The sequence below is a fragment of the Xiphophorus hellerii genome, chromosome 3 (genome assembly GCF_003331165.1).
Source record: "Xiphophorus hellerii strain 12219 chromosome 3, Xiphophorus_hellerii-4.1, whole genome shotgun sequence".
NCBI lineage: Eukaryota > Metazoa > Chordata > Actinopteri > Cyprinodontiformes > Poeciliidae > Xiphophorus > Xiphophorus hellerii.
Window position 1 is genome coordinate 23,384,474 of NC_045674.1, and position 24,593 is coordinate 23,409,066.

Below are 24,593 nucleotides of genomic sequence, written 5' to 3' on the forward strand. Positions count from 1 at the left end.
AAGAAAAGGTGCAACAAACGTCTAGGAACAAAACTGTACTTTGAATGATGGCATGTCAGCTAATTATTCATAGAGAGCTATGAGACTTCATCAGAAAACAGGAAGCTAAACGGACCAGCAGTAAAAAAGCTCTGTTTTATTCTTTTGATGAGTCAAGTTCAATCTGTTATTGAGAATGTTGAATTTGGAAATGTTGGCAGAGTTTAGACAATCTCACAGTTAAGGTAAAGGTCTGATACAACCCTGGTAACGCAGACGGCTTGCATCGAATAAGCATGGTAACCACAATAATTAATGATATAAAATGCTGAAGGTAGTTTAAAGCTACAGAGCCAACTGCTCTCTCACACAGTGTGACATTGCTGCAATGGATGATTGATTATTCATGATGTGGAGGCTGTCTAATGCTTTTATGTAGTAACAATAAGTGAATGAATGATTTTACACTTCAGGAAAATAATGCTATGTTCCTTGAAATATTAGGGTAGACACATGTTTTTATGAATGAATGGCAACTGCAGAAAAAAAACTATAATACTGTACCTTGTAATATGTATATAGAGTTTGAGTTTTTAGCATTTTTAACAGTTATATTTATATGGATCGTTCCATAACATGAGGGACTGCATGATATTTGTAATGAAGGTTGATGAGCCAGGTCTGTAACTTTCAGTTGTTTATGAGAAAAGGTTGTTATTTTTTTAATAAAGCATGCATGCATATTTTACATTAATGATAATTTAGTTAAAGTATCATTAAATTAATGATAATTAATTTAAATTAACAGAGAAAAATTAATTTCGCTGCTGATAATAGTTCCTGAAAAAAATGCTAAGTGGCAGATAAAAGATGTATAAAAATTATTTATTCTGCTCAGTACATCTCTACTTATTATCATCAGCATTTTCAAATTAGGTACATTAAATTAGGTACGAATATTTCATGGCAGCTGTTTGAGTTAGGTTGTCCTAGAGTAATTTTGGGGGGAAAAAAATAAATGTTTAACTTTCTAATTACATATTCAAGTGCTGCTACACAACAAGTCAAATATTTATATAGTGTCATAACTTATATTTTGCAAATAGTTGCACTGTCTTTTTGATTTTACGAGCCCTCAATTTTTGCAATAATTTTTTCCTCTGGATTCACACCTGAAAGATTAATATATAAAGTGAATACAGTAAACTGCTTTTAAATTAGTTCAAAGCCATTTCGTTGCATTGGCTCACAGTTGAGAAAAATAATAATTGCTTTTTAACAGGGCAGTGAAACTAATGAGAAACTAATCAGTAGTATTAACAGTGGAAACAACAACACACAATAACAGATATGGAAAATTTATGACTCGAATAAACATAGAAAAGTCCACAACATATTCCTGAAATTCAACTATTGCACTCTGTTTCATTGCCCTTGAGTTCCAGCTGGCCAGAGCAAAATCATTGTCTGATAATTCAAAATATGTCTGCTTGATCTCATCTCGTTTAGAATTTCAGTTTCACTGATACTAAAAGATGTATCACTCTAGGATTTAAAGAAGGCAGGGTAGATTTGAATAGCTTTGAAACCGAGGTGTTTAGCTCTGAGTATTTTTTAAATAATCGGTAAAGCGATAACTACAGCGGGTGAGCCATTCTTTTTCATTAGTCAGAACTGAAGGTGCCGGTAGACTGAAAACACAGCAGTGATTACAACACATGAACTTCACAGCCATGAAACTAGACGCTGCAGATTTAATCTGCAATGTAACCAGGAACCACTTCTGGGAGCAGGTCTGTTTACAGTGATATACCAATATCAAATGCCTTCTCTGTATTACAGTTCCAGAAAATTGAATCCATGTCTCAGGCGTCTGGTACATGCTCCCTAAATAAAATATTGAGTCACTGTAGATGTTGGCATGTAATCTAGTTTCACCCTGAAGGTTTTAAGTTATTCTAAAGACATCTGAGGCTGGCTGTGCTTTTTAAAGCACTTGATCTAGTTGGGTCGGACACAAAATGTTACACATAAATCCAGATGATATTAATATTTCTTATGAGGAAATTTAATTTCTAAGTGTCCATCTCCCTGACATGTTTGGTGGTGCTAAGTAGCCTTGAACTGAGTTAACCACTAGTTCAAAGTCCATTCATCACTCTCTTATGAAAAGGTTTTTGTCTGTGGCTTTATTGAGGTCATGGGTCAAGTATCAGAAACAGAACAGACCCCAGGAGCCGCTGGAGATTCATTGTCTTGCTCAAGGCCCTTTAATCCAGATGGACACTTGCTAAATCTGGGAGCAGATGCTCATCTTCTGTGATGATGGACAACTTAGCAAATATGAACTCAACATACGGAGCCAATAAAAAAGTGCACAAATCCTTACATATTTCTTCTGGCTTTCCTGAAGTACCCTTTCCTGAGAGCACATAATATGAAGTATTGCCTTAAAATACTGTTTATTAAAAGATGAAAAATAAGCTGTCCCAAGCAACATGATCAGGTGGAAAAGTAATGAGCCTCAAAACCTATTGAGCGGTTGTGCCAAACTATCATTACGCATTTACAATAACAATGTAACATTTACGCCACTTTGGGTGGATTTTGTCCAAATCTTCTTTGTAAAATTGCTTTCATTTGGTCACAATGAATGGATTACAAACTTTAACTATTTAAGGTCATGCCAAAGCATCAATCAGATCGAAGTTTTGATGAAATTTCTCTTTAGGGTTTCCTGGTAGAGAGCAAAATTCCTACATCCAACATAGTGTTCAGGCCGTGAAGCAGCAACAAAGCCCCTAAAAGTATATACTATTACATACTCTTAGGTTTAACTGTATGCATGCAGTTTTTAACCAAAAACATGTGCTGCGTTAATTTTACACCACATCTAACCGGACACAAATTCCTGAAGACTTTTCTGTAGTTTTGTAAGTCTATGTGTCGTATTTGAGACCTTTCACCCTACTTTGTTTTATTAGATATGATCCATTAAAGTGACTGCTTATATATACATTTCTGGGAGACATTGTGGCTGTGTGTAACCTGTGAAATTAATTCAACAATGTACTAAATTACAGTTATATTTGAGATTTAACAATGGAGATATTTTATTCAGATAGAGTTGGTTATTTTAGAGTAGCTTTTTTACATTATTTAATTAAATTATTTTTTGAAAACTACATTTTGCATTTACTCACATGCAAAATGTAGTAAATTTTGCACATTATCATTGATTTTAGTGCTTTTCTTGTAATCTAAATCATGACATTGTGGTAAGAAAAAAACAAAGAAATACTGTATTTTACACATCAAAATATACCCTCCTAACTCTCATCTCAAGTAGTTTTCTATGCAAAAAGACCCGACAGACGGACACACAAACATCACTATAGGTCTCATGCAATCTCCTGAGCGTTCAGAGTCCCTGGTCTGGCCCAGTCACACAGGCCAACCAAGTAGAGAAGGAGACGGTTGGGACAAGCAGAGAGCAAGAAGTGGGCAGGAGACACTGAGAGGGAGGCTGCTTGTCTCTGGGAAATGGAAATCCTTTCGTATCTAAAGTGGTTTCCTCTCCCTCCCTCCATCCTGTGCTCTGTGCCCGCTCGCTCCATCACAGCTCCCACGCTGCTAACAAGAAAACTGTCATTGCAAACTTGCTGCAAAACACAAGGAAAGTGTAAGAAAATCTTCACAATAGAGATTTTTTTTTTTTTTAGGAAACGCTGTTGCTTGCCTTATTTAAACATTTTTATTGTTAGTTTACTTTTATCTTTTTGCCAGCAGAAGTAATACCTCGACAGTGTTTCAATGACAAGTTTCACTTTTCATGAAGGAAATAATGAATCAACTTAATTCGGACCTGAAAAATGTTTTCAAATGACGGGAGCAGAGACATGCGAGGGGATCATCCAGGCCAGATGGCTTGATGTCATTACCTCTGTGTCTACAAAACAAAACACACCCTCTGTTTCCTCCCTCACCAACCTTCCTGAAAAGATGAGACTGTCTGCTAAATCATCAGTTTCAAAGGGTCGCCTTCCTTTTCTGTCAGCCTCAGGTTATTTTTACCCCCTCCTGCCGCCACTCGCTACATCCGCCCATCCATCCCTCTCTTTCCAAGAGAACTCTCCGAGCCAATTTGTACGCTCTTAGTCACGCTAGGCAATTATCTTGTCCCCACTGAATGCCTTTGCAATCAAACCAACACTTATCCGGTTGTACAGCACTCTAATGGCCAACTGATAATGAAACTCCTTCACTGTGAGTTAACAACTGGCTAAGAGATGTATGAAGTCCACACCATGAGCAGTGAAATTGCTTAAGAGAGTTACAGTCTGAAAAATGTGCCTATGTTGCTTCTGCCGCAGCTGTTAGATTCTATCTAAGTGGAGCATGGAAATATAATTAAAAGTGCAGCTTGATCTAATGCGGTAAAATTTCGCCACCTTCCTAAAATAATGGCTAAAGTCTTTTTTTTTTTTTTTTTTTTGACAAAATCACTTTTGGCCATTATTTTTAGGAATGTGATGGGTTTTTTTTTAGTCATTTCTTAAAATGCATGTTGAGTAACAGTATAACAATACAGTGCCAAAATAATTTCTGGTCTTGAGATAAGTGATTTAGTGCTAAAAAATATATCTTCAGCTAATACTGCTTTAGAAAAAAAATCCTATATTTCTTATATTTTGATTAGTTCGACATGTTTGATAAGTCACATCTTCGAGAGTCTGACTTCATTAAAAAAGTAATTTCAATAATGCTTCAAGACAAAAAAAACTAAACATAAATATGTTCCTCAGTTTTAAACTATCTTACAAAAACTGTATTCATTTTTTAATTTTCAATATTTTTGTTAGCTGTATGCTTTACACTTTGATTATTTGTAATCTTTTGTATTTGTGAAACCAGGAATAAAATTAAGCAAGAACAAAAACCACCATTATTCCCAGGGCCATCCATAAATTAACCTACCGATGACTCCAATTGTCAGGAAAACAAAACATAATAGCTTCATTAAGTTTTCTATTTAAACCTTTGCTTGAAGCATTACAAAAGACTTTCATAGTGCTTGGGAAAAAAATAGAAAGCACAATATGTACCATTATTTTAAATAGAATTGCCCAATGCATTGTCTATTTTCCGTTAATAAAATAACTTAAATGAAACAATTTAATTCCTTTTCTCCTGGTTTGGGAACACTCAGGCCCTTCTCTAAATACTTTAAGTTGTGATGGAAACAAAGATAACGATGACTTATGAGAGGAAACAATTTAAGGCAGTGGACAGTCTCCTCAGGAACGGATGTCTAGTTTCCCATGAGGTCACACTATGAAATGTTCAGAAAAATGACCAAACAACAGAGCAGCACTCAGGACCCCACCCTACTTACTAAGGCTCACATGGGGCTGTGAAAAAACAGTAAGGGGGAAATGTCTTAAAGGAAAAGTATAAGCATATTAAACAGTATATATTCAACAGTATACATTCAAAAGAAGTTGTTTCTGGTGGCTTTTAATAGGATGGCAGTGAAAAGCTTCTTTTCTTTATGTGAAACTTTCTTTGCAAACTTGCAAAACGAACAAACCACAAGAGGTTTGGAACAACATTGTTTGGACAGATGAGGACAAAACGGAGGAGTTAGGCGGTGATTCACTGTACCGCATTTTCAAAACAACACCAAAACCATTCAAACTAGCTGTCGGGAACGATGCTGCAAGGGTTTTGATTTGGACTTGTTTCACAACCACATGATTGAAAATCATGCAGCCACAGAGCTGAATATAGACTCCACTGTGTACCTGACTAATCCTAAGTTAAATTTGAGACCTTCTGGCTGACAGCTATAGTTTGGCTGGAGCTGGATTAGGTGACTGGACAATTAAAACCCCTTCACAGTCATTTAAGCATGATAAGCTCATGAAGAGGGGGAGTATTATTTCCCTTGGTGTAGTTCTAGAGGTTAGTGAATATGAACTTTGAATTTCTTTTGTTTTTACAGTTTGGATCTCAGGGCCAGCACTGAGCTATCAAAACTTCTTATCCTGCCATGGTATAGTTAGGAAAATAATCTCATCCCACACACATAAATTAGACCAAAATGTATCTGGGTTTTGCTTATATTTTTCAGAGTCCTCAGCGCCCGAGACCGAGATCAAATGCGGTCGAGTCCGAGACCGTCAAAAAACGGTCTCGAGACCAAGAACGGTCTCTAGTACTACAACACTGCAGCTGAGCACTTTAAGTGAAGTAGGAAAATGCTTAGCAAAAGTCAATAAGACAATTTTTTGTTTTTTTTAACCAAGTATTCTTGGTTAAGGAAAATTAAAATGACTGCAGACAATGACTGAAACAATAAGAAACAATAATACTGGAAAGTTAGGTCGAAGAAAAACATGTAGCTGAAAAAGATGTGCAGGCTGCAGCTATTAAAAGTCTTGTGCTAAGCCACACCTGAATAATGTCATAAAAGCCTTTACTTATGAGAAAATGGATTGGGGAGTTGCTAGGGGCCTAGTAGTCTCTTTTCAGATGAAAGTAAATTTTCTATCTCATTTGGAAAGGAAAGTTTCAAAGTCTGAAACTTGTACAGAATAAATTTTGTGCATGCATTTCATGAAGTCCAAATTTTACAAAATCTTAGAGGGCCTCATGCTTTCTTTTATTGACAAGCTTCATAGCAATGCTAATTTCGATTACAAGCGAGACTTGGCACCTGGCTAAACGCTGAAGGTATCAATACCTGTTTTAGTTATTATTATATTACTTAGTCTGACAGCAAAGCAAACTTGCGTGACCCAAGTACCACAGAGAAAGTATAAGAGTATAGTTAAGATGAAGAGGAGCGACACCAGACCCAACTGTGAAGATAAACTGTAGGCTGTTATTAAAGCAACCTAAATTTGCTTTAATAACAAGCAAATGTAGGTTGCTTAAAGTAGTGGCACAGACTTTAAGCAACCTAAAAAGCAGTGGCACAGACTTTAAGCAACCTAAAAAGCAGTGGCACAGACTTTAAGCAACCTAAAAAGCAGTGGCACAGACTGATCTAATCTGTGGAATGTTGCAGTAATTCATGCAAACGGCCAACTACAGAATGTAAATACATTTTAGCACCAACAATCATTTGAAATAACATGCAGCATTCAAAATCTATCACATTGCATATAATGGATGTTTATCAACTAAGTTTAAATTTTTTAATTGATTTAGTGAAATAAAATAATTTTAATGTTTTTTGTTCTTTTTCAAGAGGCATCTGTATGTTCACATTTCACTGAGAACTTTTAATTACTTATACTAAATGTGGAATGATAAGGGAGGTGCAAAGGTACCACTTGCACTTTTGGGAATCACCAAAAGTGTAAGAATTGAGAATTTTAGAAATACCATCAGAGCCAATTACAGAGGGATTTCCTGTCGCTGAAACCGGAAATTCTGATTACAGGGCATCCGTGATGTTGTCCTAAAGCATATTGATGCACCTCTGAGAACAGCCCCAGCAGATGAGCTGTAATCATGGTGAACACACGCTCACGGGTGCCTCTTCAAAAGCAGATGACAACAATCCCTCTGATTAGTGCTTTGTTCAAACCACTTTAACAATCAGACAGACGGTTCTCAATAGACACTTATGTGAACCTCACTGACTATTGAAAACACATTGTGGCTATTTTATGTCCTTCATTTTGATTTGGCCTGTGACAACAATGCCCACATCTTCCTTTCAAACGCTGCTTAACTTTGAGCATCATCAGGCAGCGGACTAGAAATCACACATTGGCTTTAATCAAGTAATATACTCTTAGTCCATTGTTTTGATTAGTGGGTAACATGGATTCTATGGCAGTCAGCACTGCTGTGCTGTAAATCTAATACAATCCTAACTTTCCCTCAAACAAAACTTGAATACAAACACGCAGACTTTTTTTTTTTTTTGCAATAACTTTTAGGCTGTGATTGATTAAGGGATGCAAAAAGTGCAAAAGGAAGGGATTAATGAAATAAAATACCTTCCCAGCAAAACACATTGATTAGTCTGCCTTTAAGCCGCCAAAGAACCTGCATTTTTATTGATTTTTTTTTTTTTTTTTTACAGACTCAAATCCCGTGTCAGCATTCAGGTTTTTCAGGTCTATTCAAGGCTACAAATAATGCTCACTCCAAAATCAGTCTACTGATGCTCACTCACCTTTGCACTGATTAGTGTTTTTGTCCAAGATGGCCTTTGTTGACACAATCTTCCCGTATCTATAAAAGAGAAAGAAAGACTTGTGAAACATTTTTGATCAACTTCTTAGCCTCCTTAAAACTCTCGTAATGAGGGAAGACCTAATTTAATTCCAAGTACACCACATCTAAATAAAAAAACGACTTCTGGCCTGTTGTTGTGGGTAATGGTGGCAAAACTGTTCCATAGGTCTTGCACATTTTATTTGTTGATCTCATCTTTTTTTTTTTCTTTTGCCCAACAGTCGCTCGTTACAATGAATGTCACGATGAAAGTCAAATTACATTGGATGCTCTCTGTGTGCTTGATGTAACCGGCTCTGTGTGCTGCCTTCACATTACCCCAAACAGCTTGCCGTTTAAGGAATAGCTGTGTAGTAAAACTAGTAAATAAACTTTCTGTCAGTCAAATTAAAATTCAAGTTTATGAAGAAGGAGAACTGTTTTTTTGTCTATTTTACTTTCACACGTTTGACCTTTGATGCCTGAATTTATGTCAGGTTAAACAAACTAACAAATAACATCAGTCAGATGGTAAAATAAATGAAAATTGTTAACAATATTGAACCAATAATATGTGTAAAATATGTGTAAATTAGGTGTAATAGCGACATCCGGTGTCCCTTAAATATATCTCAACATGAATAGCCTTTCTGAGCTTTTGATAGATCAGTTGACAATATTTGACTTGATGTTTGGATGTACTTTAAGACAGTCCTTCAAGCATAGTGCTTCCTTATGTGACATCATGGAAAAATTTGACAAGTTCCAGCAAGATATCAGTAAGACGACTATGCACCTCCAGAAGTCTGGGGCTACAAGTTCCAGTAGCCTGAAGCAGTTACATTAATCTGTTTAAACAATGGCATTTGCATGCAAACATCATGAAAATGTGAGTGTGTTTGACTTGGGTGAAAAGTTTGGGGCATCCTTCTGCAGAGTCTACTGGAATTTTGGTAAATTCCTCCTGTGTCAACTTTGCAGCTTGTCAACTTGCTTATGCACACCTTTTTCAGCTCTGCCCACAAATTGTTACTGGAGTGAGATCAGGGCCTTGCAACATCCACTCCAAAACATTGACTTTGGTGTCCTTAAGTTACTTTCTAACTAATTTGGACGTTCTTACGGTCAAAGTCTGTTTGGAAGAACCATTTGTGTAAAAAGTTTAGATTTATAGCTGCTAACTTTGCATTTTCATATTACCATTTGACCATAATCCACCGCAGTCACAGAGTTAGAGAGTCCAAAACATCCATTGGTGGGTTAGTGTTTCCTTCAGCTTAATGCAGGAAAGGTTTAGCAAATAAAAATAAATTTGGTAATTCTGACTTACCTAAAAAAGAAAACGTGTAATCCAATATAATGGCACACAGTGAAAATAAAAAGCTGTGTCTTATTACATGATGCCTATAAATGAATGGTTTCAACTGCATACGCTGCTGTTTGTGAACTTTTAGAACAAGTAGGCTTCACAACTTTGACAGCCCTGGTTAATAAATAACTATAATAACCAGACATTTATAAACTGATCCCCAGAAGGTCCATAAGGTGATTGGACAACCTCTTTACTTCTTCCTGCCTGTTCTCTCCACAAGTTTTTATGTCAAGACAGCCATCCTCTCTTTATTTGACACCTCCAACACTATCGCTTTTGCTTATTTTCCCCTTGTCCCAGGTGCTCTTGTGCTCTCACGTCTCAGGGTCTGAAGAAGTTAACAGTGTTTCCTATCAAACCAGTCTTTCAGCAGTAAGGGAAGGGGGGGAAAAAAGCCCCAAACTGAAGGAGGTAAGAAGATGGGGGATAACAAAGAAGTGAAGGTGAGGGTTGGAAAAATAGTAAGACAGAATACTTGGATCACGTGGGATCACTTTCTTGCTTTGTGGATGAGACATTCTTAATTAATGTGTTCACAAAACTGCACAATGAGTGACTAGTCGGCTGTCAAGCAGCCTGAGAGACTGATGAGCTGCTGACTGACTGATGGCTCCAGGTGAGAGAGGGAACTACTGTATATTCCCTCTTTGCTTTTATAGAAAAAAAAAGCGGTGCAGATAGAAAGGATTCGATAAAGATACAACACAGGAGGCTCCGAGCAGCTGGAAAAAAAAGAGCAAGAAAGGGGAGTGAAAGACTGATGAATGAGGAATAGGGAAGGAGAGTAGTCAGTCAAATGATTAAATGAGATACTAAAGGCGAGGAGGAAGTGCAGTAGTCAGGGAGAGATGGAGAGATAGCAAGAGGTGTTTAATAAAGAAGAGATCATTTAGTTGTCACCACCAAGAGATTCTGTCAGCCGACGGCTTCTGACAGTGAGAGGAATTTAGACTAGCTGCCTGACAGCCTCGCATCAAACCTACTGAGACAGGAGACTTTCCAGATAAAGAAAGAATAAAAGCTCTAAAAGGCTTTAATCAGACACAACATGACAGTTGAGAAGCTTATAATCTCGAAATTGGCAGACAAAAAAAAAGAAGAAAAAAATGACAGCTTTTTTGCAAGTCAAATTTCTGATTCTGGAACAATTCTTAGTCTTCGGCTTTTCTTTATATTGTGGTCTGTTTACAGATCCACTGATTCTGACTGGCAGAAATTTCTAGTTAATTTTGACCATTTTTTGGTTGAGAGAAAAAAAGTCTTTTCAGTTGTATATAAAAGCTGCAGTTTGAAATGGGGATTAGCAGCACAAGACAACAAGATTTCAACACAAATCAAAAACACTCCATGGCAACAGGAAAGCCACATTTTACCGCAGAGACCCACAGAAAGAAGAATAGTATAGAATAGTATAGAATAGAAATACATTTTATTGTCTTTCCAACATGCAATAGCATGTCAACCTCAGTCAGGCTGGTCTTTACCGTCCCTTCCAGTAAAAGCCTTCCCACAGCATGATACTACCAATTTTGGTAGTATCAGCTATAAGTGTAAAGGGGACTGAATAAAAAGAAACTTTCCTTTTTTTTTTGATGGAAAAAATTTTAATTATACTGTACTGTCCTTATTCTTCAGAATTACATTGTATGTTTGTACAGTTTAAATGATAATAATTCCACAAATCTTAGTATTTTAGCCGTTCTTTCACTGATAGAAAACTGTATTTGAACTTACAAATTCAAACTTGAGGCAGAAAGACCTATGTTAGAAAATATTTACAGTGACCTGACAAATAAATAATGCCTTTGTGAGTGTTATCATCAAGTTATAATGCGTAACAAATATAAATCTTTGGCTTTTGAAACACAAAGTGGGGGGGAAAAAAGAGTCAAATACATCATAGCCTTATTGAAATTACAAGAAAAAAAAACAAACATCCAAAATGTTATGACTTGATTCTGTGGTAAATATTCTTTCTGATCTAGACGGCGACACAAATCTGCTGTTGCAAAGTGAAATTGAATAAACCATTGATAATAGATCAAATTATGAAGTAATGTGACTAAAAAGAGCATGAAATAAGTTCAGAGAAGAGTGCAGAATGTCCTGTTCTGAACCCAACTGGAACTTTTTCCTTCACTCTGGCAGTCACCTGCCGTGACTTGAAAAAACATCAACCTGAATTTTACCTAAAGCCAGTAAGGTGAGCTACTCATAAAAACCTGCTGGGATACTGAAAACATCCCAATAACAGACAACCGGAGACAGATGGTTCGGGTCAGCGTGTCCTCATTCCATTACTTTAAATGTTCCCCCAAGAAAAATCTTTGAAACGGGTCATGCAGTGAAATATTGTGAAATTCTAGGCCCAAAGATTTTCCTTTTGAACAGATTTTGGCCGGTCCAGTCGGTGTATCTCCTTCTCTGCACTAAACGGCAATCACTTTGCTAGCTCAAAATTCTTTAGCTTCAAAGTCTGTATTGGCTTCACCAAACATTACAGAGCCAAGAAAGGATGCCTTGTCAAGAGATCGGTCAAGGCGGCGTTGCTCCGGGCCAAGGCTGACGAATTTCAGCACGACATTCCTGTTAGGAAGAACTGAGTCCTAAAATTGAAGGAAGAGAAAATAGAAATCCATACAGAAAGGAATGCTTTCCAGTTAGAGTCAACGCGAAAACTGCAACAAAAAATGCTGTTTTTTTCTTCACTGCTGAGATTTAAGGAGGTATGTCGGTACAAAACATAGCGTGCTCATTTGTGGCAGGCTTGACGAAATCTGTGCACACCACGGCTCTGAGTGTGTGTTTGAGTGAAGCATTAATGACAGTTCTCAGAGGGCCTTCACAGCTTCAGATGCATGTTTTCATTCCCTGGTGGAACAACGTCAACAGCCAGTGGATTCTCAACGTTTGATGTCCTCTGAAACACCACTCCCATCAACACACACACACACACACACACACACGCAAGTACGCACATAGCCTTCACTTCTGCTTCTCCTCAAGATGTCTATGTGTACATCAAAATGTATGTGCAAATCCTGCATATTTGCGAATCGTGTGCACTCTGTGCATTTAGCTGTGTGTTAGCACGCATGCGTCAGCATCCACACACAGCTTGGTCTCTGTGTGAGGTAGCTCCTAATTGAGGATTCGATACAGCTGTCTTGTCTCTTACGTTTCTCTCATTTTTCTGCCTCTCTGCTAGTTAGACTCAAACAGACAAACATAGAGGGAGGACAAAGAAAGTGTAGCTTTTTCACAAGTCTTTGAATCTGTTGCCGTATATAGTTTAACATCTTCAGGCACTTTTAAAGCATCGGAAACCTCAGACTGATTCCAGGACGAAAAAGCAATTTACTCAGAGTTTAGAAGATGGCTTCATTTCACCGAAACATTGAGTTTAAACACTAAAAGTGTTCTCTGTGAAGTTTTAATCACAAGCTGAAATGGATGCGAGTGCAGTGATGTGTACTAGAGTTGGCGGTAGGTAGGTGGTCAAATGCTTTATGAACATTATACAATAAACAATCGCATGGGGGAAAGAATGCTTTTGTTTAGACTGGAATTTCATAGAGGAAAGCCAGGAATTCACATGGAGTAATCACATATAGCCAGAGCAGAGCACAATGTTACATTTCTGGCAATGGACAGACAAGACAATTTGGACAGAGTCAACAGCCATAGAGAAGAAGTTGAAACAGACGAAGAGGCAGAAGAGGCAGAGGGCATATGCCGGTTTTCATCGTTTCAACATCACCAAGATGTGGTTTGCGACCCGCAACAAGATGCTGATGGAGTTTCTCTCACCCTGATCTTCATTCTTTCACTCCAATGAGGAATTGTCCTCAGCATGGTGACGGAAAGAACAGGAAGATGGCACTGTAGTTCAAACAGTGGTGCATGTATTGTCTTATCTTCCCATTTCTGAGTGTTTCGTCCTTGTGCTCTGCAGTGCTGCCTTTTCATTTCTGTATTGCAATGAAATGGTGTGTCAACTTATTATAATGAAAGTGGAACGTTGAATCTTGTCCAGTCTCTTGCCATTGATCAGCCATAATTACAATTTACAATACTTGTCATCAAAACTTTAGCCACAGTTTACATCCCTTCAGTTTAGGTGTCAGTTATTTCGACAATATAACTAAGCAATTTGACTCTTTTATGCATATGCCACGCAACAAAAACTTGTCATTCTGATGTATTGACATGTTCACTGACACAGATATTTACTTTTCGAGATGAACTAAGGATTTTGAGCAAGAGACTGCTTTTTCCAGGTAGTCTATGGTCTATGTTTTTTTTTCTTTTAATGAATTGTTTTGAGAAACATTTCTCTTTTATTCTCTTTCTCTCTTTTTAGAGTCTCCAACCTCTGTTATCCCACTCATATCCTCATTTTCATCCCTGTCCATATTGGTCACTTCCAATAAATATTATTTACATCTTCAGCATTGAAACTCCCACCATCTCTTAACCAAAGATAAAAGCAGGATTCACTAACATCTTGCAGACCTCGACTTTCACTTATTTTGCTTTCCACTCTTCCTGAACTATCTTTTTTCTTCACTTCTCTTGACGGATCCCGGTTACTTAAATTCCTTCATTCGTTCAAGAAGGGAAACCTTCTACCTCTCATTCACACAAGTTTTCTGTCTTTAGTCTCCTTTAGACGTCTTTGTTCTTCCAAAGTAGTTGTTAATATTTATTATTAGGATTTTCCCGCTCAAACAACAGTGTTTATAGGAAAATGAATCAATGGCAAACAGTCTGTAGAAGAATTGCTAAAAAGAAAACCCGTTTGAGGCTGCAAAGCTATTAAAAACTAGACAGAGGTTTACTTTCCAGCAGGACAAAGTGCCTAAATCGATAAAACTATAATTCTGTGGTATGCCATCCTGTTTTGCAGTTAGATAGATAGATAGATAGATAGATAGATAGATAGATAGATAGATAGATAGATAGATAGATAGATAGATAGATAGATAGATAGATAGATAGATAGATAGATAGATAGATAGATAGATAGATAGATAGATAGATAGATAGATAGATAGATAGATAGATAGATGTGACAAGTGTGAGGGTGGGAGACAGACAACAAGTGTGAGTTAAAGCTGGAGAGTGTGAGTGAAATTGCCCTTGTTCCTCGCTTCAGATTCTGCTCACGTTCTGCTCTGTCCCCAGACGTTAAAAGTGTGTCCATAGTTTTGGCGACCGGGGGAGTGATTGGAAATGTCAGCTGACAACAGCACTTTTCACTGACACTCTGAGAACTGGCACGAAGACAGAGAGAGGGAGCAGGAGAAGAAGGGGAACTCGGAGCGAAGCATGGAGTGGGGCGGATGTGCCCACAAACAATCCGAGCCTAGTAACTGAGGATGAGGATGATATTGAGCCCAGAGAAGGAATTTGTGAATGTGTCTGAGTGTTATTGGTGAAATATTCTTCTATTATCTTACTGTGTCAGTGTGCACATATAAAAATGTCTGTGAGCTGGTTTCTGCGTGCATACACAAAACTTGTCATGTCACCGAGTGACAGGAAACTGCTGCTTTGTCTATTTCTGAAAGCTGGAGAGTGCATTAGATCCCCAATGCTTTCATTGCTGTCCAGTAGCCCCCACTGACAACCCTCTGCCACTCTGACCTTTTCTAAATGTTACTGGCCACTTGGCAAGCTGACTTGGCCCCTAATGCAGCTTTTATTGGCCCCTATTTTTCACTCAATTTCCCCAGAATGCCTGCAGGGCTACACTGACATACAGCTGACTTGAACTGCAGCTGACACACACAGGAGCAGTAAGAGAGCCCATCAGAGGTGAGTATTAACCAGGTACATTTACTTCTTACATTCAGCTGAGAAACTTTTTGAAAAAAAAGAAAAGCACTTCTAGAAGAGGTTTCACTGTGCTCTACTTTTAATTCCACTTGAGTAATATTACGTTCAAGTTGTGCTGCAGTAACTCTACTCTTACCGAGTACTGTACCCCACCTCCAGTTACTTCATTAAATGAAGTACCAAACTGTTTTAGCCAAAAATTGTATCGGACACAGAGTTTTTGTCAAAGTGAGACTTCTTGTTTCTCCATAAGCTTCGTTGTTCTGTAATGCCGTGTTCCATCTGCTGAGCCTGCAGCAGCATTTGGAGGTCAGAGGAATATAAAGTTAACAGGATATATTATCTCTGCTAGTTCTTGTGCAGTGTTTTCACATACAAAGTACAAAGTATTCACAGTAATTCCCTTTTTGTCCATTTTGTTATGTTACAGCCTTATTCTTAGCTGAAAACGGAGCTGTTTCCACTGATCAACTTGACCTCAAACCAGGGTGACGGTTCATTTTTCAACAGGACAATGACCCAAAGCACTCTGTGAATGTCCTGGAGTTGCCAGGGAGAGATCTGGAAATGGTTGCACAGCGGGCTCCCATCCAACCGGATGGAGCTGGAAAAGAACTGCAGAAGAGAATGGAGGAAACTACCTAAAGACAGGAATGCTACGCTTGTGGCAGCATTTTGAAAAAGACTTACAGCTGCAACTGATGCCATAAGTGGATCCACAAACTATGAAGTAAAGGCTGTGAATACTTACATAAATGGGTTTTCTTGTTTTGTTTTTTTGGTTGTTTTTTTGTTTGCTATAAATTTGCAAAAATCTCAAAAACTTTCTTCCACATTGTCAAAACAGCTTATTTGTGTGGAGAATTTTGAGGAAAGAGATTATTTTAATAAGAGGAGTAAGGCTGTAATACAAAATGTGAGAAAGGCGAAGCATTATGAATAAGACGTGCATGACCTACAGTAAGTATTGGTTTCAAAAGCTTTATCTTATTTAAACAATTAGATTTGAAAAGGTGAGTTTCTTCTGTCTGAATTTACCTGGTCATGATGTTTTCCTGCAAAATTTGTACGTAACTTTTTATGATGTAGTCAAAGTCTTATTTCAACTTTGCCAAAGATATCTTACAAAAATGCTTATCTTATTTGTGTACAATTTCTGTCTACTCTAGTCACTTCTAGAGACCAAATGTGCTAATTGTTTACAGATCTACTGTATATTATTATGGAAGAAAAAAACATTTAAATCTACTCTTATTTTTAACTTGAAGGCAATCAGTGGATAGCAACTTTTATTGATAAGTGGTGTCAGAATTAAATATATTCATGATTACTGAATTACAACTAAAATAATCAAAAATCTCTTATGGCCTTGCGACTTTTTTATAATACTTTTTGTATTATAACCATGGCAGTGTTTTAGAAGACGATTAATTTTTAATATAAAAAAGGGGGAAAAAGGTGTTTAACAAAAGAAAACAGCTCCACTAATATACATATAAAGGTCTACATTCAAATTTTGTTTTGTGGGTCAAAGAATTAGCTTGTTCCAAAGTTGTTACTAAGGAGTGATGAAAGCATGCAAACTGTATTACTCGGGTAATTTCAGTTTCTAATTTACTTACTTACTATCATTACCTTAGAATTGACTTGGGAAATCTGGAAACCCTCTGTCTTCTGTTGAAAGACAGAGGGTTGTTTCTTTTTCTCTCCCTATGTGAGCATGTGACGCAGTCCAGAAAGGAATGGAAGGGTTAGGCCCTTTCGGGTTGTGTGCGTTTCTTTTTCCCTGAGGAAGCCGAAAGGAACCCATAGGTCAACAGCACACTGCTGACGCTCATTAGATGCTGCTGTTGGACTCACACAACACTAATTAAACCAGTGAGAACTAAGCTGAGCGGTAATGAAGTGAACTGCGAAGCTGGTGGGTAGTCAAAACAGAATGGAAGAGGACAAAACTTACGGCTGACAAAGTTTGATGAGGTCCTGGTCTGTGGTGGCAGGTGGCAGCCCTCTGATGTACAAGTTGGTCTTACTAAGTTGCTCCACCAGCCCACCTCCATGACCTCCACCCCCTCCTCCTGTTGTGCCTGGACTTGGTGGAGCCATGGGCTGAGGAGGAGGAGCATAGGACTGCTGCAGAAAACAGGGGAGAAGAACAAATGAGAAAGGTGCATTTTAATTTCTGGCTAATTTATTTTTGGTGCGCTGTCAAGTCTGCACACAGTTCATTTGGGTTTTAAGAATGTAGCCCATTTCTACCTAATCTAACACCCCCCTTCCACCAAACTCATCCTGCTTAGTTATCATTTCCTGTACCACTCCATTTGATTCAGCAGGAAGCACATCAAATTAAAAAGGCAGGATATGAGGCGAATAGATTAACAGGCCTAGATGGAGCCGCGTCTTACCACAGAAACTTGCACGAATCACAACACCAACCATTTCCAGTCCCTTGCTAAAGGATTCACACCCTTTCAGCTTTATAACATGGTACAACCACAAACTTTCATGTATTTTATTGCAATTTTATCATATTTAGGTCAAAGTAGGATGTTTGTACACCATTAACTGCAGGTCTTTTGGGGTCTTTAGAAAAACATATATTTAAGCTTCAAAATGGCAAATAAGGTCTTGAAAGTGCAATACATTGGAATGTAATAATTATTTCATCATGTTAGTATCATGGTCATAAACATTGCATTTAGACATGGTTTGGCAGTCGCAGCAAATTCAAAGCATTTATAAAGTTTTTCCTTTTATCTGAACACCTGAACAATTCAAATTTTATAATTAAAAGCATCCATTGACTTTTTAAGTTGAGACAAAAGTTATTTGTTGAGCATTTTTTGTTTGTTTTTTTTAGCTAAATGCTTCAATCACTTTCACCTTTGGGTGTTGGTCCTTGCTTCAAATGTAGAAAAAAACTATTTTTGTCATTTTAATAAGCACTGATAAATAAAACAGAAAATTCAATAGCATAACATATTTCAAAATATTGTTGCCATGCCTTGTGGCTATGTGGAATCAAAACAGGCCACACAAAGTTTAATCCTTGCCAGAGTGTTATGTCATTCTTTAACTTCCTAAAGCATCTCATATCGGCCTCCCCTGTCCAATTATACAGCTCAATACTGACTAAATGGCTCAATAAGATGACCAACTCTGGCAGGAAGGAAGGCAAGTGTGAGGATTAATGAGTGTCTGGCACTGATGAAACATCCATCCCTGCTTTGGCCCAAGGCAAAGTATTAAGTGAAGTCTGTCGGAAGTAAACATGACAACAGTGTTGGAAAGACTTTGTCTTGATCTTTGAGTGAAGCTACGCTCTTTCGACACAGAGGTCGTCTAGTTTTAGCGTCAGTCCTGCTGTGCGAAAGTGCATCAAGCAAGTTCAAAGATGGGGAAACATAGATGTAAGAGACAGAAATGGAAGAGAAAGGAAGATATGAGGCTATGGAATAGTGTGTCTTCATGTGCACGCAAAACTCTAACTGATTGTGTGTGAGTCTGTGCAGGTGTGAGCCATCAGTGTTGTTGATAATGACAGGCTGTCACTGCAGAGCAACGTGAAGTCTGAGCCAACTCTGATATTAATCCATTACCTGAGTGTTCCTCAGATCACACTCCGATGGATGCAAACACACCCACACGCACGCCTTCACGCACAGGCACGCTGAAAGCTCAGAGAGACGTTTTTAAAGGGATTCAGTACATGTAGAAAAGACTTGCTACAGCAAAAGAAAAAAAATGGGATTGGAGACAGACATATTTGATTATGAAAACATTTGGATGTTTTTTAGAGTAGTATTTTTACAATGAGAGCTTATGCACAAATAACCAGCGAAGATTTAAAACACAAGAAACAGCTGCTGTGTGTTGGACTCTTCCTGAGTGTTTCATTCAAAATATCATACTTAACATCAGAAAACTTGTACAATCTCTGTTGGCACGCTTGTGGCTGCGATGATTGAAACCTTGCAGCATCAAAGCCTGACTCAGTCTATACACTTTACCAGAGGGACTGTTGCCCAACTGTCTCTGACAGATAACATGGAAATTTAAGTGATGGAAAGTTTAAAACACAAAGGAATCTAAGATCTGACATAAATATCTATATATAGATAGGTCTATAGATATAGGTATCTATCTATCTATCTCTCTCTCTCTCTCTATATATATATATATATATATACAGTATATATACAGTATATATATATGCGTGTGTGTGGGGTTTTTTTTTTTGCCTGTTTGCATTATGATCTGGAGCAAAAAACATATTTTGTGCTTGTGTACACAGATATCAAGGCATGGAACAATGTGTAAAATCTTTCTCTTTTCTTTTGTCTCACTGACACAGCATAACACACACGCCTGGGTGCACACACACATATATACATATACATAGTTGATCAAAGGCCTTGCCCAGGGAACCTCTTTCAGCAAATTTGTGCAGCTGTTGGGGTTGGACTGATAGTGAGCTGTGTGTCAGAGGCTGTGATATGGGAAAGTCTTTGAAAAAATGTTATACTCCTCTCTCTCGTAACAGCACTTCTTCCTGTCTGTTTTCCTCTGATCACGCAGTGCTAATGGTGACCACACACTGTCTCTGTATGTCCTCTGTCCTTTCCGTCTGCTCTTTCCCATAGTTTCTCCCTTCGTTCTTTGAAGGATTAGTCTTCAGTTGTGCGTGTGGACTGAAGGCTGCCTCTCAGCTGGTATTGTTGACACACTTAGTACAGTGGAGCAGCTCTCGCAGTGGGAAAAAGGCTCAGAGGCAGTGACACAAACTGTCACACAAAGCAAACAGTTACTGGATTTTATGCATGACTGAGCCGTGAAGGAGCAACACATCACAACACAGCTCCTCTGTGCCATGTGTGTGTATGTTGCTACTCCCTGGTGAGCACATGTCCGACCTTCTTAGTGACATAAGAGGTGGATAGTATCAAAGGATATTTTCAAGTGAAACCAGGAACATTTTTAGGGGGAGAAGGATTAATATAGATTAACGCTAGATTTAGCACAGTCTTATCTATATCTGCCCATGAATGTTTGTGATTGTTCACATTGTGGATGTGAACAATCACTAGGATCAAACAAGATCATTCCAATTCATAATATTGAGTCGTCTTTACTAATTTAAGTAGAATGACCCCTTATAGTCATGGAATGGCAAACCATAAAATCAGCTGGATGAGAATCAGTAGGAAACAAGCAGCAAGTTTTGTCTCCTTTCTTGTAACTTTTACTGTTTTTCCTTCTTTTTGTGTTCAAAAATCACCCCATCCCTAATCTATCAGAACCGTTCCTGCATTTTTAGGTGTCAACAAAGAAAAAACCCCAGAAATTTTCCTAAATTTATCTTGAGGAAATATGTATGACCAGATGCTAAGTGATTTTGACTACCACTGTGGCTGCTTTGTGTGCCTCTGTCGCTGGTGAGTTAACCCCTGACACTGCAGCCGGGAGCAAGCTCAATTTGCTAATCACAAGAATGCTTAGAATATGTCAATTTTTAAGGAAATACAGATTTAATGAGAAAATACTTCTATACATACGTACAAATCTGCTCCCGTTATGGACTTAGTTCATCATACTAATTTCAAATACTATTCTTTTTAAATTATTTTCACCATCCTATCCTTCTTTTCTAATCAGACACTTCACATAGAGGCAGGTTAATTCGAAACGTCCCTATAATTGCCAAAAGCAAAAGTGTGCATCCACACAGACCTGCAGACAATTGTATTTGCAACACCATGCAAAGTTGTCCTCTATTTGTCTGGCTGCCCTCTTGAATCTTATTAAGTAAGTTACTTTTCGAAAGGTGTGAAAATGTCCAACAATTGTGGCTACAATCCAGTAGCTCACCATCTTTAGTGTGTGAATGTGCGTGTGAATGACTGAATGTAGTGTAAAACGCTTTGGAGTCCTCTGGACTTGATCAAATACAGGCCATTTACCATAACTCATAATGTCTTCTTTATTATTATTATTGGACAAAGAACTGAACTGAATACATTTTGTAGGTAATTCTGCTAATAGAGATGTTGCTAAAGGGGATGCACAGTCCCCAAAAGGCTTGAACTTTGGGTGACACGCTGGGATAAAGGAGCAAACATAAATGGCTATTGGTGATGATAAAACTAGAGCATATTAGTGGAAATAACAGGGTTGATAAGACAAAGGAAAAGCAGGGGGATATGGAAGGGGAGGGAGGCGGGAGGCTTCTTCCGGCCTCTTCTGATGCTTCCTGAAACACAGAGGAAAGAATGCGGGCTATTTTTGGGTCCGGCTCTGAGATTCTCTCTAACTCACTGTGTCTTTAAGCACAGTGGCGGAAAGGTTTAAGGAAGAGCTTATGAAAACAGCAGAATAAAAACAGGGTATAGATTACAAATATACACAGCTAAAATAAGCTTTGGCTATTGCTTGCCAGAAATATTGAGGAGGCAACAACTCACGGGTTTCAGGATGCTGCAAGATCTTACAAGAACCAAAGAAGAACAGTCATCATATGCTAGAATATTCTGGGGAAATAAAGAATAAACAAAGACATATCATGTCTTGGCAAGAACATCCACAGCTCTTGAACTTTTTTGCATCTTGTCACATTACAATTACAGACTTTAGTGAATATTATTGGGATGATTTAATGTGATAGACCAACACTACATAGTGCATGATTATGAACAAATATTCATGTTTTTTTTTTCTCTTTTAGTTACGAATTTGCTAAGTGGGAGTGCATTTGTATTCAGCCCTTTACAGTGAATACTTTGTAGATCTACATTTCATTACCGCTCCAGGGGTAAACATATGTGTTTCTAACATTTTTTATGTTTAGATACTGAAATCTTTTTGTCCCCTATTCTTTACAAAACAGCTCAACCTCAGTCAGAATGGATGGAAAAGTTGTGAGCATTGATTATCAGGCTTTTCCACAGATTCCATATTAAGTCTGGACTTTGACTGGGCCATTCTAACATATTATGTATCCTTTAATCTAAGCTATTCCACTGTAGTTCTGACTATAAGTTTAGTATAAGTATTGTATACAGGAAAGAAAGTGAACTCTCACCCTAATCTCATGTTTTTGCAGCCTTTAACGTGTTTTTGGGGATTTTTGACAAGCACTGTTTAAGGTTTTCTACGACTTTATCCCCGTCCTGTCTCGTATGTTCCTTATATTTCATGATATTATGTCTTGTATTGGCGTAAAGCAGGCTGTATAAAAACACACAACACATTCTTCAGATTTTGATTTGAGGGATAAAAAAGGTTAAAATGTAAGTATCATTTCATGTGCTACTTTGTTTTGCTCCATCATTAAATTGATTGAAAGTTACTGTTTTAATGTTATCAAATGTGGTAAAGTGTTATAATGAATATTTGATACTACGGTTTTCAAAAATAAAAAAAATCAAGTACAGATGTCTGCTAACATAATAGCACAACATGAAAATAATCTATAAAGAAAGTAGAAAATAGTTTTTTGTTCTTACATGAGGTTCAGTTTCACTGTTATGATCATTTGATGAAAATAATATCTGCTGTTTCAGGTATTAGATGCAGCTTTTGATGTTTTATACCAAAAGCAAACCATTTGATCTTTCTGCAAAGACATTTCTTAGAAAAATCCAGAAAAAAAGATGATTTTACTAAACTAAATCTGCAGCCGACTGACTCACAGTTTCAAAACTGAAGGTCATGCTGCTTAATAACATCAGTTACCAAGTAATGTTTCATACCTGTTTAAAGCCAGATTCCTGTGCTCATTTTCACTTAAGTTTTTTTTATTGCTTTGGTTACTTTTGTAACCCAATTTCATCTTTTACCACCTTTTATACATTTCTGAGCTCATTCTACTTTTTTTTTCCAAAGAATCTGAAAAGGTTTGATGGCTGTGGGTGCTTATGCACATTACAGTATGACGTTTTACAGACATTTTAAAGGTAAAAACAACAGCACTCAATTTATTTAGTCTGTGAGGTTTTGAATGCCCCTCTGTAGCTATCCTCATCTTATGTGAAAACAATAGTTTGTCACAATTCTTAAGGAAAATATTACAGCTTCCTTTTCCTGATTAATTAAAAGTTTGAGCTTTTGTCGGAACCATGATATTACTATGATAATCTTCTCTCTCTGGACAAACGTCGGATAGAGAAAGGAATAAATTACACAAAAATAGCTCTGGACTCACTTAACACTAAAATAATATAACATTAATGGAAACTTAAGGGTTTCCAACCCTGCAGGCACGATGCTCGTTTTCAAATACAAATGAGTGGATATGAGGGTTTACTGGGGTGTCTGCAAATTTCATCAGCCGACACTTTAGATGACTTTGAGGTCAGTCCGAATGGAAAAGTTGCTCTTTAATTAAAATGCAGAAAGCAGACTATCTGAAATGTACCCTCTATGACCTATTAAATATAATCAAAGCAGTAGCGCGAGGGATGTCTGCAGCGTTTTGAAGGTTGTCGGAATCAAATTAAAGTTGAAATCTAAACCCGGATCTTAGAGTTATATTTAATTTTGTGAGTAAATTCTCTCCCCTTTTTGATGACATGGTTTTAATTTTATCAAGTGAAACCTTACTATGGAGAGCATACTTCAACTAAAAAAAAAGAAAAAAGATTTGCAACATCACTGCTAACAGGTTTGTTGGTTTTTCATTACCTTTGTCTTGCTTTCAGTTTATCTCGCCACTTTTATATTTAAGCTACTTTCACTCTTGCTCGCTCTCCTCTTGTGTCCTCTTCGTCATCTCTCCTTCCGCTTTCTTTCCAACTGACTCCGTCTCTGCTGCCCCCTCAGAAGATCAGGTCGACTACACTGTTCCCCGGCGGAACGGCGTGTTCCAGCATTCTACCTCTCTATCTCTCTTGTTAACATCGACAGCAACAGCATCAACGCACACTTGGGATGTCATAAACAAGTTGCACAAACATTCCCTGAGGACACCCGGTTTGCACTTGGTGCTCAGTGACCTGGCGAGAGATAAGGAGGTGATGGAGAGTGACTGCGGTGGGTTGCTGAACTTTCGGTGAATTCCTGTGGCAGTGATGTTGAGAAGGTCAGAAAGAGGTGAGGCGTAGGCTGTACGAGAGTGTACGCGTAAGCTGTTTAACTTGAGACTGATTTCGGAATTAGCCTGGCCAGT

The 24,593-nt window shown here is 37.8% G+C and overlaps 1 protein-coding gene across 3 annotated transcripts in view; it reads right to left on the bottom strand.

Annotated features, from left to right (window-relative positions):
* LOC116717170 (RNA-binding motif, single-stranded-interacting protein 3-like) overlaps positions 1 to 24,593 on the bottom strand; it is a 134,369-nt gene that overhangs the window by 68,294 nt on the left and 41,482 nt on the right. For all 3 annotated transcript variants that reach the window (XM_032558332.1, XM_032558329.1, XM_032558331.1), the window contains exons 2-3: positions 17,388 to 17,560; positions 8,174 to 8,232 (exon numbers count right to left, since the gene is read on the bottom strand). In XM_032558332.1, the coding sequence (XP_032414223.1) occupies positions 8,174 to 8,232; positions 17,388 to 17,560 (232 nt within the window). The remainder of the gene's footprint in view (positions 1 to 8,173; positions 8,233 to 17,387; positions 17,561 to 24,593) is intronic.